The sequence below is a fragment of the Hyposmocoma kahamanoa genome, unplaced genomic scaffold, assembly GCF_003589595.1.
Source record: "Hyposmocoma kahamanoa isolate Upper Pololo Valley unplaced genomic scaffold, ASM358959v1 99876, whole genome shotgun sequence".
NCBI lineage: Eukaryota > Metazoa > Arthropoda > Insecta > Lepidoptera > Cosmopterigidae > Hyposmocoma > Hyposmocoma kahamanoa.
Window position 1 is genome coordinate 1 of NW_020656076.1, and position 14462 is coordinate 14462.

General features: G+C 45.4%; 1 protein-coding gene across 1 annotated transcript in view; it reads right to left on the reverse strand.

The window, feature by feature from the left end:
- Positions 1-50: 50 nt before the first annotated feature.
- The window catches only part of LOC113239312 (ras-associated and pleckstrin homology domains-containing protein 1), a 22763-nt gene continuing 8351 nt past the window's right edge, over positions 51-14462 (reverse strand). Inside the window, exons 4-6 of the mRNA XM_026476231.1 lie at positions 13667-14460; positions 1191-1382; positions 51-380 (exon numbers count right to left, since the gene is read on the reverse strand). Of these exons, the coding sequence (XP_026332016.1) occupies positions 207-380; positions 1191-1382; positions 13667-14460 (1160 nt within the window). The 3' untranslated portion in view covers positions 51-206. The remainder of the gene's footprint in view (positions 381-1190; positions 1383-13666; positions 14461-14462) is intronic.

Consider the following 14462-nt stretch of genomic DNA (forward strand, 5'->3'; position numbering starts at 1 on the left):
GGGGGACGGAAATATTCTATGCGGCCGTGGCGGTTCGGCTTCGAGCGTCTAGGCGACGTTGCGGATACTGAAATGTCGTATCTTAATTAATACTCGCCCTTGAAAAATATATTGCAGTACCGTATGCGACGGGTAGCCTTCCGTTTGATTGTGTGCATTTTCGAGTAGCGTCCCGTCCGCGTGGAATATTTCCGTCCACCGAATGTTCAATTCTGGCCTCTGCGCGACGTCAGGGCCGCCCTCGCGGCGGGAGCGCACTTACCGAGATGCGTGTTGGCGGCCAGCTGCGCGGGCGCCGCCGGCGGCTCCTCCTCGCAGAGCGACGTCTCCGAGGGGTACTCGAAGGTGCGGGTCAGCGAGTCGTCGAACTGGAGCTTCAACTGAAACACGCACGGAACGTAGTGAGTGCTGGCTGCTCCGCCTTTGGTGCCGCTGACTCCGAGACGGGCATTTTATTGTTGTATGTAATACATAACTATTGTTCCGTCACAATCTCACGATCGTAATGTTTGTTTGTTCGCCCCGTACCTGTCTCTATCTGCCGACCCGAGACAAGGGAATTCCGGGGAGACTACGGACCCCCCGGCAAGACCGGGATACGGCGGGCGTTCGGGCCGAGCCCTCCGCCGGTGATACGCCTTCACGGGCATCTCTGGCGGACTCGGACTTGAGTATGAACTCGCCGGGGTTTGTGGTTAGCTGCAAGGATGAACACGTCCGTCTGCCCCGGAGGTGTGTGATAGTCGAGGGCCCGAGGCGAGGACACGCGCGGTGCACGCGAGTTGCCCTTTAAGTCGGGAGCTATGCCCGGACATTGTCGCAGGACACTACTACCGGCATCTCCGGCAGCCCAGAGAACTAGTAGAGGATGAGCTAGACATCCCCCGGTCCTTCCGGCCGCTAATATTTGAGAATTGGAGAGACGCCGTTTTTCGGCGTCGGAAAGCGAGCGCGGTTTACAGCTCCGCCACCAATGAGGAGATTCGGTAGTCGACGGCTCAGCGGTGTCAACCGTAAGTACGGAGGGTGCTGTACGTGCACCCGGGGCGGCTAACTCGAGGCACCAGCCTTACAGAGAACCGGATGAATCCCGTGCAAACGAGTCAGGACCTGTGCGTGGACCTTCCCGCATAACCGGCAGGTTGATAGGGAGGGCTCTGTAACGAAAACGTATGTAGAAGGATGCGTACCTTGGAGAGCCGCGAGGGGTCCCTGCGCGCGCGCGCGGCCAGCAGCGACGAGCGCCCGTTGATGAGCACGTTGTCGTTGACGAAGCGCAGGCGGCACGGCGACGGCGGGCCCCGCGCGCAGTCGCCCTCGTCCTCCGAGTCCGAGCCGCCGCCCGCGCCCGCGCGCAGCACCGCCACGCCCGAGTCGCCCGCCTGCAACCACACGTCCGTGTGCTGACAAGTCACATCTAGGTCGATGGCGGCCACGCGTCTGGAAGTGGCGCTCTTTACCCAATTTCATTTGTTAATCTAATGAGCGTTTTTCATTTAATGTATTTCGTTAATCGAAAAAGATAATGATAATCGTTCTACTGAAAATCCATCGAAATTCTTATAATCATATAGAGACGCCTTTCCAGCTACCGTGTAAATTTAAGCCGCTCAAAACTGTGTTTCGTACATCTATTAGGAGATTGCGTACTGCGTCTCACGACAAAGGCGTGCTTAAATCGTCGCTTCGAGGGGCATGCCGTATTGTATATTTCAGTTGTCTAGGCCCTTGGAAAAACGTTCCCGATTCATTTCGCCTTTGAGGACTTACATTTTGGTACATGCACACGAAAGCCATACATTTATGTCTTTAGAACCGAATTAGAAGTTAGAACGACCCTATCCTAAGATTTAACTTTTTTAAATGTTTTTATATAGCGTGCGCAGCTTGAACGCCCTCTGAAATGGTGCGCCCCTTTGTGTTGATATCACATTTCTATACAAACTTTTAAAATCGATCTTATATTTCAATAAAAAAATAAGTGTTCTATTATTTGCTTTTATTTTACATTTGCAAAAGTATTTATTTTGTATCAATTTTCAGTTTTCTAGACACAAACAATAGATTTCCTCATATTAATGATTCAACATCCTGTTCTGCCTCATTTAAGAGGAATTTTGAAATGTTCTAAATAATAATAACGTATTTTAAAACTACGATCTACGCCTGGACAAATGTCCTGACATACAAAAATCCTAAAAGCAGGTGTATTTATACATAGCCGCCTTGTAGTAGGCACAGACGCAATTACTACCTGTACATTGAGCAGAGGGAAAGATGAACTGAAATTGAAATTGCTCTGCTCATTCAGTTCCGACCGAATGCAAATCCACATCCGAGCGCGCCGAGCGTTAGGCGCTATCGCTTTCAGAAATTTTAGCGCCGTGCAGGTGTATAACATTATTTGAATAAGCGAGGAAGCTATACAGATTATTCGTTTTCCTTCGCGACCGCGCAAATGTAGGCACATTTTATTGTTTGTGCGCGCACATCTGGGTCAATAGTTATTATATTCCGCCACGTCGCAATTTCTACTGCATAGCTATCTGCGTTACGACACCGTAGTGTTTGCTCTTTCAGTGGTATTCGCCGGAAACTGGTTTTGCTGCTATAAGACGGATATTCAACTAAACGCATTATACGCAATCGAATCTGACTACCTGCAGCTGTCCTCTCCCGCCTAACCCAGGAGCCTGGTGTAAAAGTTGACGACAAATAGGAAGCACAAAATGTTATCTCTCTCATTATAGTAACGGCTGTTACGGTTTCCTGAAGTTGGAACAGAGTGCGTGCAGTTGAGACTCCACGAAGAACGATAGAAGCCCCTCGCCGAAATTTATAATAACATGTATGCACCGAGTCGGTTACCTAATAGAATTGGTATTACTGATTGCGGTGCAATCGAAAACAAATATATAGTTGCACCACAAAGACTCGTCCATTATATTATTATTATATTGCGAGATAGAAGACTATTTTATTTTGGTATACTGTACCCTAGAGAATATAAATGATTTAAGAATGTCAATTGCCGCTTTTGATTCTCGGGCTACCGTTCATCAATTGCACTGCTGCAAACTGTACGCGGTCAATCATCGAAAGCATTCGTCGACATCACACAACTGCAGCCGACGGCGGCGGCGTGCGATTCACGACTGTGCGCTGTTGCGCACGTTAACTGCACACATGCAGTTAGTCTGATAACAGCCTTAAAAGCCATGGAGCGAATGCGGCGGCGACAATGACGTTCCGCGTTACGTGGCGCGCAGCTCCCTGGCCGTAGAGGGTACCGTTATCACTAATGTAATCGCGGATTGTGTACGCGATTAAATAGCTTATTTAATTTCCGCTGAGGCCCTTTGCGGATTATTTCATAAATATTTTTATGAAAACAATTTCGTTCATACTATAAGTTGACAAAATGCTTCGGTATGATCTGAGTACGGGCGAGCCGTTGGAGAGTACGGATGTAGTACACGGTGTAGAGCAATCGGGGACATCATAATTTTATTCGTTACGACATGTTTTGAGTATAATTTTTCCTTCCTTATTTTTTTACTTCAATAATCCATCGTATTAGTTAAATTTATACGAAAAATACTTGCACATGCAAGTAAAGCAAATTCGCAGAAAACACTTGAAATAAAGTGAATTCACTGTGTGAAGCTCGATTTTGAGATAACTCATGCGGGTAGACTAGATGGCCGGCGGACGGCGGGTGGTCCAGACTTACCGAGGAGGAACAATACAAAACATGTAAGTTTAAACTGAAAACTCTTCGATAGATTCCAACAGCGCAAGGCAGTATGGGCCATATACAGCAGCAAAAGCAACTGCCGCAAAAGCCCTGCATAGCAAATTTCTTGTAGGTCTATTGTGTAAGTCTTTATGTTATTATTATTAAACGCATGTGTACTGTGTTGTTTTGCAAGGAATAAATGATTTTCTATTTCTATTTCTATTCTATTTCTAGCATATAGTAAATCATCATGACAAAGGGATGCTTTGGTAACATAACTTTATATGTAATCCGAACGCATTCGGTCTTACCGAGTCACAGTCAGCTACCGCCGTTGAGCAATTACGTATCGAAACAATTTACAACGAACGAAGATTGAGGATCATTTTCCAATATGGTGAATATTGAAATACAGTTGTAATTTAATAAATACGAAGCTGCGGTGTAGGGCAGGTGAGGGTTGAGAGCCGAACGCCGCAAGTCACCACCGCTGCAACCCGAGACCGCGTCGCAAAAGCCGCGCCGCGAGCGTCGCCTTACGTTCGATCATTGAGCGAATGTGTTACAACGATTGTAATTAAGTAGCATAGTCGTCCTCTTAATCACAGCTTTATATATAAACACATTGGGGAAAAACAGGCGCAAAGTAAAACTGCGCAGTTTACGAGACTAACAAGTAAAAATTAAAAACGTATCGATTCATTCTTTTTTTTTGTGGCTTTGGTTTCGTATATTTTTGTTAAGAATGACAACCTTTTGAGTTGAGAGATCGTAAAATTTAAACCAACTGCGGCAATGACACACTCTTGTTAAAAATTGGCGTTTACGCCATTTCTTCCCCGATATATCAGTTTTTAAATTTTGCCATTATGCTCGTTCCATCACTGAAATCATGTGACCGAGATGTTCGAGTTAAAGGGCACGTGTTAAAACGAAACACTTTTACGTCCATTTGCACCTGACAATTTTGATTAACGGCTAACTACTACAAAAGGCACCTCAGGAGGGTAACTAAGGGCCGTATTCCAGAACTCCACTCAATGCTCAAGTCAGGATCTGAGTATGATTTCAAGCACTGGAAATACGACCCTAATGGGAGGGACTTGAGTGTGATTTCGAGTGCTTTAAACCATACTCAAATCCTGACTTGACCATTGAGTGGAGTTCTAGAATACGACCCTGCGTGTTGTCGACGATTTCAATACTTGTAATAAAATCATTTTCTTGTGTATGTTTCTAAATATAATCTTGCCAAGATTGCGATGTGCTGCCTTTAATCGTAAAGGAAATTCACTAAAGTTAACCCAAATTTTACTAAACTGCGCGACAAGATTCGTTGTACTTCGCCTGTGGAAACGATGAATGCACAACGAGTTTATTTCGCGGCACTGCGAGTTGCAAACGATAAAACAAGTGACCTGTCTACTTAAAAGTCGAGGAAAAAACACAAGTATTAGAAGAGAAAGAACATTATAAGTATTAATAATGCCGGGTTTTCATAATTTGCACGGAAATAGCAAAAACGTACTTCATTTCATTTAGTAGCATTAAAGCTCCTTGCGAAAAAGTGTGTCCAGGGAAATACTGCCACCTTACTTTTTTCTGCCGCCAAGCAGTAATATGAGCATTACTGCGTTCCGGTTTTAAAGGGTAAAAAGCGTAAAACACACGGAGAGCGGGTGCTTCGCAATTTAAACCGCTCAGAAGTGGCAGTGCAACTGTTACGGACAGGCGTGTCGCTTACCATCAGGCGCACGACTTGTTGGTCCCGTCACTTCATATTGTAAAAAAAATATTTGGCTAATTAACATTTGTATCATTTGTAACTGTTTGTTTATATTTACATTTATTATTCATTCGTTCACACTTTCATTTTCGACGTGCCGTCTTAGTAGGTCGTTCTTTTTATTAAAATCGTCAGGGACAGTTTGGGATTCGGTAAACACGACACGGATTTAAAATTGGGAGTAAATTGTGGAGTCAAGTAGGACCGGTTTACCAATACGTGCTTATGAGGCTTTGGTCACAAAATTATACGTATTTAACCAATATGGCGTTACAGCAAATGTGTTGATGTCTCGATCTAAATATTAATGAAGAACCGACTAAAATAATGAACTGGTTCCTCAAAACTCAAAGAGGTGTACGTCCTCGGTGGAGTTGTCATAGCTTCTTCCGTTTGCTTGTGTCGAGCGACAAAACCATAAATGAATAAACACATGTCCATCGAATAGTAAAGTGTACGTTGGTCACAATAGAGCTAGTGGAAATTGCAAATAGTGCTGACGATAAAATAAAATAGTGGACGGTACTGAATAACAATCAAGCTGGTGTGAGTCACATAATGATTGACTATGTCAGCGCACTAGTGCGCTACTCGCGAAGAATCCGCTTGTTTTTCGGTATACGTACGAGAAGCTGTTGTAGCAAGTGGCGCTCGAGGCGCAGCGCGGAGCGTCTTGCATAGTATCCATACCAGTAGTATTAATTAATGTAGGGGACCAACCACGGTTTCTCAGGAGAGTCAAAAAACGATTTAACTTTTTACTGCCTGCTCCGATTTTAATTGTGTCTGGAGCAAAGTTTCTGAGAATTTCCTCTTCTTTCAAACTATAAACGAAAGATTTAGGAATGCCCAGTGGTTGAAAACATGGCATGTCCCTTACATTAAAAAAAGATGTTTAGTTGTGCCTCACGTTACTAATATTTTATGTGTAAACCGTCGAGCATAGCAGCTTACAGCAGTAAGAGGAATAAAAAAAATATTCTATTTATTATAAAGGACTTTGACAATGTTCCAATTGATGTAACTAATCTATCTACTAAAATTGATGGTATTTTAACGCCATGGAAATACGTTGTTGGCATGATGCATTTTGGTATGAGCCAACATTAATCATTCAAAGCAAGTCTATACCTAGTTCGTTTCAGGTTTTACAGCTTAGCTAACACAGATTTCAATGAAACTTAGGAATACAAAAATAAAACAATTTGTTAATAATATGTTTTTGTTTTCGGCTTTTATGTGTGCATAATTATTATAAATCCAACACTAAACAGTGCCTAAAACTGAAGACTAAAGTTTGTCCCTTACAGTAATTGGTACTACTGGTATCGTGTAAGCTCGGTATTTTAGCAACGGTCTTTTGAACAAATAAAGTAAAGCGAATACGAGTTTGATTTCTGTTTGTTACGTAATAGGCATCATACAGTAAGGAGCATATAATAAAGATAGTCTTATAAGATAATAATGTAAGAGAATAAATAATTCTTAAGAAACTCCAATCACGAGTTCAAGTAATAATAATAATAATAATAATAAAAGCATTTAATCATCTCAACAGTAATAAAGTAAAATGAACACATCAACAAAATAAAAAAAATACATTACAAGTTGCAAAATAAAACTAACATGTATAAATAAATAGATAAATAATGACAATATTTGTTGACGAGATGATAAGGTCTGTAGCTCAGCTAAATGGCGTTGTAATAAATTCCGCCGCTGATTTTCAGCTACAGCCTGGCATAATTATAAAAATACTCCAACACACACATCATTCCATCCTCGTGATTATTTTTAAGTAAGTAAACGCTAACTGCATTACCACCGCGTGCAAACACCAGGGCCAGCTCAGACCCGTAGCAGCCACAATCTCCGCACCCAACTCACACAATAACAGCAACGCCTGCTTCCAAGGCTTGTTTTGACAGAAGCCAATTAGAAACTTTTTTGCGGAATGTGAAATTGGAAAGGACATGACAGTCTCGCACAGGTGGTGGAAGATCATTCCAAACCTTGGAAGCGGCATACTTAAACGAACCCGAACTCCCGACCAAAGTTAATATAGGTAGGTTATAAATATGACCACGATCACGCAATCTTGGTAGGCTACGCTTTGGGTCGAGTTTGTCAAACAGATAAACCGGAACCCTATACTTGTTTATAGATTGCACGAAGCAGACTAATTTTAGTTTTAAAGTAAGGAACATGTTATTTAAATTGACTGACTTGAGGTTTAAGGTACGGGTGTAAATTATTTAATACGATGACTTACTTGACGTGATGATTTTTAGAGAAGAAAAGTTTTAACGATTTAAACAATTTTTTTGTCTTAAATCGTTTTACGCAATCCAAAAATTTTTACTGTTACGGACTTTTTTTAACCATACAGAAAATTTAATAATACCAATCGATAGAGCGGGAACTTCAGAATCCAATGATATATGTAACTCATTTTCGACAAAATGTCCCTTACGCTAATTGATACTTCTGGTATCGATATGTTGTTCGTTTTATGCGTACATACTTAGCTTATCTACACGTGCACGATGATGTTTCAAAAACATCGCCCCGACACATAGCGATTGACTTGGTATAAATGGATCGATTGAATTACGAAGCCAAAGTTTGTGTTTCACGTTGGCGACTGTAATAGTTTTATTCAATTTGGAACACAGGGTTGGAGGTAACGGGAGCACCCAAAATGTGCGAGTGGCGGCGGCAGCGCGCAGAGCCACGGACCACGTCTAGTCGGCAGAGGCGGCGGCTGCGTGCAGGCGGCAATCAGAGCAGAACGCGTGATAACCAGCCGTGCCCATTGTATCAGTTCCGACGCGCAGCGGCCGTCGCCGCCGTCGCAGCCGCCGCTGATAGGCCGGTGGGTCTACGTCTACTCGAGTACGCGTGTAATGGAACTTGTAGCTGGATGAGATTTATCAACTCATTTCACAAACGGGCGTCGTTTACTATTTTACGCGACAGAGTCATCGTCGTTTCTTTGGGAGCAGTGTTCGACGCGAACAAAACGCTGGAAAATAGCTTCGAGCAACGGTCGAGTGTCATCGAGTGATAGCATTTATCGGCGATAGTCGATAGTGCTATCGCAATTTAGTATCGCTTAATACACCGCTGGCAAAGTTTACGACACGCCTGCAAGGTCACCGGTGATTGGTGTCCGTTTTACGGCTACCGTTCATATTGGCAATACACTAAATAAGCTCGGATTCCTCGCATCTAAACCGTATTGCGGTACCAATCGAAAGTAAATAAAAAATGGCTGCTATTAAAATTATCTCCAAAATATATAATTCTTGTTATGTACTCTGTGCATACAGATGCCTAGATAAAAGTGTAAAAGAAATGGAAAAAGAGAGTAGAGCTGCCTCGACTGAGAGGAAACAATAGGTCTTCTGGGGGCTTAGCGTAAGTTTTCAAATAAGTAAACTTAACTAACACGTTTGCGTTAAGATTTTAATTTAAACTTCATCTACCAGCTATAAACTCCACCTTCGCTAGAAGAGTTCCAAAATTCATGTATCCGTATATATACAATAGAGTTAACACCTTGTACAGCGTCAAGCTCTGCTCAAATTCGGAACTTAAGCATAGGGTCAATAAGTTGCTACGCACGTTGACATACAATGAAATAGAGGACTTGCTAAAGGAGGTGCGCTAGTTCACTGCCTCAATCCTTAATTTATACACGTGCAAGCACGCACACACCCACCGACTCACATGCACGCACGCACGCACACATACACGCCTCTTAATAATAAACAATGACAATGTTTTTATCGATTACCTGCGAGACAGGCTTTACCTAGTGCAGGAATCGTAGGAAATTCTCTGTACGCGATATATGCTACAATTGAGTTGTGTTACCTGGTTCTTTGTCGTAACTAAATTGTAATGTGCCTGCACAAGTTCATTTGTAAAATAAATTATTTTGTATTTGTATTGTATTGTATTTTGTATAAGTATACAATTAAAATAAGATCTTAACGCAAACGCGATAGTTACGTTCGAATGATTACAAATTTACATTCAGGCCTCTGGTGATTATGAGATCTCCGAAACACGAGCCTTTGCAACAGTAGGAAGTCGTATTTAAGAGAATGATTGTCGAAATGTTGATTAAATGACTTCCAATGTTTTGCACGTTCACTGACGTCGAGAGAGGAACAGACTTGCTAATACCAATTTTCTCACATGAAGTAGAGCTGCTCGGTCGGCGTAAGACGCGGGTGCAGCAGCGGCCATAGCCGGCTTATAACAGGTTTGCACTGCAAATAGCGACACGCGGTCATTATTCAAGTTCCTCAGAAAGGCGAATGCCGTCGCACCGGTCTGTGTCAAACATTTCATGAAGAGCCGTGTTAGATTGTTTTCTTAATTAAAATTTGAATGTAGGGTCGTTCGTAAATAAACAAATACCGGGCCCGGAAAAGCGTTACACGGATTTCGTAAAGTGGCGAAACCGAGTCCGACTAACAAATAGAAGACTAGTCAACGAAATTCATCATCCGACAACGTATCCACTACACTACTGTCCGTTAATAAATGTATACCGACCTCCACCAAGCCTCTGTCATTGCGGCACGGTACCAAAATTACGAAAAGCACTGGGAGATTTGCACTTGGCTGTTTTTACAAAATGATATTCGTGTTACGTAGAAGTGTGAGCGCCGTAAATGTCGAAGTCCTTATTACTAAAAAACGATTACAATAGTTGCCAAACGTATACGAATAGGGGCTTAAGCCAGTCCGCGTCGATTGTGGGTCGGGACAGGGTTGACCCATTTTAGGCCCCGAGGTGGCGCGCTCGGTGTTCCTGCGTGCCCCACTTAGTGATGAATGGGGTGAACTTTCTCCAGCGCCACTCTAACGGGAAGGGCCCTCGGCCGACGGCCAGCGCCGTCGCGACTGCGGAAGAATGCGAAAGCAAAAGGCGCAGGGACGGAACGCCGCGGGGTTCTAGTCGGTAGGAGCCCGACATAATCTCGCTGTTGCCCCCGCAGCAGAGAGATATAATAATAAATAATAATAATAAATTTATTCATAGAACTTAAAACGTTACAAAGTATAAAAAGTGCATAATAAAAGAAAATTACAGCCATTATCAGAACATATGAAAGCTGGCACTTAAAAAAAGAAAACTTAAATGTCTACATGAGGATTTCCCCACGTATAAAAAAAAGAAAAAAGGGTTAACCCATTTATTGCATAATCTAAATAATACCAGCGAGTGACTTCTTTCCTAAATATTCTCGGTTGCAGGTTGCTACGATTTATGAGAGGCGGATTGTTTGTTCAACGAGATGAAAAATATTGGGCCTCGATTCAGTGTAATTACTTCCGGTGTAAAGGCGCGTACTTGAGCTGCTATTTTGTAAGTCGACACCTTTACGACACACGCGTGGTACTGCAGCAACAACTCGATGCCATCCTGGCTTTGTGCTGGAGACTCTCCCTATTTCATATTTACGAAACGTTAGCGTTCCAAGAGACAACCTCCCTTGATGCGAAGGAGTCGATTTCGGTATAAGGCAACGTTCATTTCCTATTCTGCTTTCTCTTTGAGACATATCATAAGAAGCGCAATAAAGAAAGTAATAGAGACGTTACGCGAGTATTACGAGCGAGATGTCGCGGCGACGGCGATGTGTAGTGTGATTATGTAAAGCGCGAAGGCGGGCGGTGTGGTGCGACTGACGGCCTCTGGGAGTTGTTTTTTGGGAAAACACCATTGTCTGACGCACTACACACACCACTTCTTGCCACCGTTAGAAAGTGCCGATGCCATTAAGGTAATTGCTAATTATTAACCGTTAAACTTTACGCCGGAGAGTCGCGAGACTGTCTTGGCGCGCTCGTTTATACGTAGAGTCGCATTAGGACAACACCGTCTGAAATATTGACCACACACAAGCGCGCGTCGGCTTACCAACGCACGACCCCAAAAGAAGTCGTGTATGAGACCAGATCTGGACACACTAGTAGACCAACATTTATCATAGAATTTATCACGGCCACGTTAAGAGATGAGTTGAAGCGTGTTCGTGCGAGGCACGCGGGCCGCTCGACGATTAGCGCCCGCGAACAGGGGCGCCCGTTACTCGCGTGGCCCCCGGCTCCTAACCCGCGCTCCTCCTGCCGCGCAACGCTACTTTCACACGACAACATTCGTGATAACTCTCGGATCGGTCGCAACGATCGCTAAGTACCCACTAGTACATTTAGTAGACCTTGTCGATAACAGAGCAGAACAACAAGCTTGCTCGCCGTTAAATACGTAAACAACACTGTTATGTAAAGCGTGTCGCTCCTTGTGGTTTTTGCGTTGCCGAGGGAGTTCCAATTATTTCATACTACTTCCTCTTCTGTTAATTAATTCCGCGCGTGCTCGACGAACCGGCGACGATGTAGATACAACAAAACCCAGCATCGCCGAGCAGCCGTTGCGCGTTGCCAAACGTACGGGTCCATTGTCGCCCCGTGACAGTGCTGTGGCGACGTTCAAACGATGGACGATAGAGCAGCACCGCAACGAAAATCCTAATCGCCTACTCCCGCAGACGGCGTCGGGCACTCGGGTGTGTATACACATCGACGAATAAAGAATAAAAGTTATAAAAATATAAAAGGTATAAAGAAATAAAAACTGGAATTTCGATATCAATTATGTAATGATTTAATTTGTGATAAAGCAAAACAGCAAATGCCTAAACAAGTTATTCGACGAAAAGGGGGCCGATCTCATTAACATTCCGCGTAATGCGCGGAGGGCACTTTCTTCGATCGGCGATCGGTCATCTGCCGAAACCGAGAGTGGCATTCGATGCGGGTTTCGATCGGGGCCGGTTTCACCCGCGACCCGCGCTCCGCCGCCCTGTCACCGCTTTCACCGTTTCTAGAAACTATTTTTATGTTTGCATATACGGGATTGCGCAATCCTATGATAGATTTCACGCATTTTACAACGGCCACGCGGCAGGTGGAGAGTCAGTCGATCGAAAAAACGCAGCGATCCGTGTAACGGCCGCGGTTCGACCGTACGCGCGGTACGGTCCCAATTGGCCCGACGACGCCGCAAACCAGCGCAGTTACGTAATTCATTACGCGATGTGTGGCAGAGAGTCGACGGTGCATTCGCGTCACGGGAGACGTGACCGTGTGATATGTGAAGATGTAACTGCGCGAGAAGGTAACGGTCGGCGTCGGCGCGCGCGCAGCGAACCGCGACCTCGTATTGTGCGCCTCCGTCTCTACACTAGATCCCACTGTTTGGTCATAACCCATCGCCGCTCGTGCGAGAGATCTTTCCTGTCTGTTTGTTTTTGTATCGACCGTACATGTCCCACTGCCGGGCGAGCATCTCCTTCGAGGCCAGGCCAGTCTTCCGTTTCGTAAACTTAATAAATAATAGCGAAGCAGTCGGTTCATTATTCATTATCCCCATTCAAATAAGGCTTTCATATTTCTTATATTTTGTCATATGAGTGCGATTTCGGCAACGAGAGCGCTGAGTGAGCACTTCTTCGACTCTTAGTGAGACTTACAACTTCTGTGGTTTTTTCTTTTTTTTTAATGTTTTATATAATAAGTTAGGTGAATTGTGCACCCAGATTCCTTATTGTATTTTTACTTGTGAGGATCTTTAATTGGCTCTCAGTTGTTATTATTGTTATTTAATTTAGTTTTAAAACTTTGATCTTCCTTTAAATAAATATCGGTTCGTACCCTCGCTGTTAGGTGGAGAATCAACGTATTAATGAATGATAGTACTTTTAAGCCAGAAGCTCAAATTTTTATACTTGGTTCAATAATTTTTTAACATTTTAAGCAAGCAGATCGCTTTCGGTCGCGGCATGACAAAATAGTAGAAATTCTTAGCTTTTGCGTTCCGTATACGAAAAGAAATGAAAAAAAACAAATGACCGGTGTCGCGCAAAGGAAGTTCTCGAATATAACATGTAATGTATTATTTTATTTACTCGCAGTCGTAGTGAAAAGGGAGCGTTGACTTTCATTGCAGTCGTCGATGTTACCTGGTTTATTAAAAAAAAGTCAGAAGTGGACTCACTGTCTAACAATAATACCGTAATCAGAACAAGTATTTAGTTGGCAGAAGCGGAGTGACTCACCTTCAAGCGGTCGCGGCGGCCGGCACGCAGAACAGGGCCGTCGTTCACGATGTAGTCGGGCACCTCCTTGCGTGTGGAGAAGTTGAACACCACCGAGGTGGCGGCGGGCGGCGGCCGCGGTCCCCGTGAGCCCACGCCCCACTTTACTTCGCCGTTGCCGTTTGCCCTCGACTCGACAGCGGCTTTCCTGTCGCCGGCGCCGCCGCAGGTGCGGTCCGCCGCGACGCTGTCGAACCGGGGCCCGCCGTTTACGGTTTTCTCTTCTCCGCTGTCCGCGTAGCCGTTCACGAGAGATTTCGGTTTCGCAGTCGCATCGGGCCGGGGTCGCACGGCCGGTCTGGCGTGCGGGGGGTCCGCGCCGACGAGCGGCGAGACCACCGGCGGCTCGTCGGGCGGCAGCCGCGGGACGGGCTGCACCGCGGCCGACGGCGGCGGCTGGCGTTCGTCCAGGACGCGATCGGCGGGCGCCGGCTCCGCGTCGGAGAGGGGCGGCGTGGGGCTTCGCAGCGGGCCGTCGTGCGGCTCCTCTGCGAGCTTCGCTTCGAGGGGCGGCCGCGGCGGCGCGGCGGTGGCCCGCCCCGTCGCCGGCGCGGGCATCGGGCGGATGACGCCGACCCGTCGCGCGCGGCCCAGCATCACCGGGTTGGTCGCGGCCAAAGGCGGCAGGTGCCCTCCGCGTCGCGGCGCGTCGAAGGCGTAGCGCGTGGAGGAGCCGGCGCGGGCGATGCCCTCGAGCGCGGCGCGCGTCACCGGCCGCGCCGCCTCGGCCGCGGCGGGCGCCGAGGGCGCCGAGGGC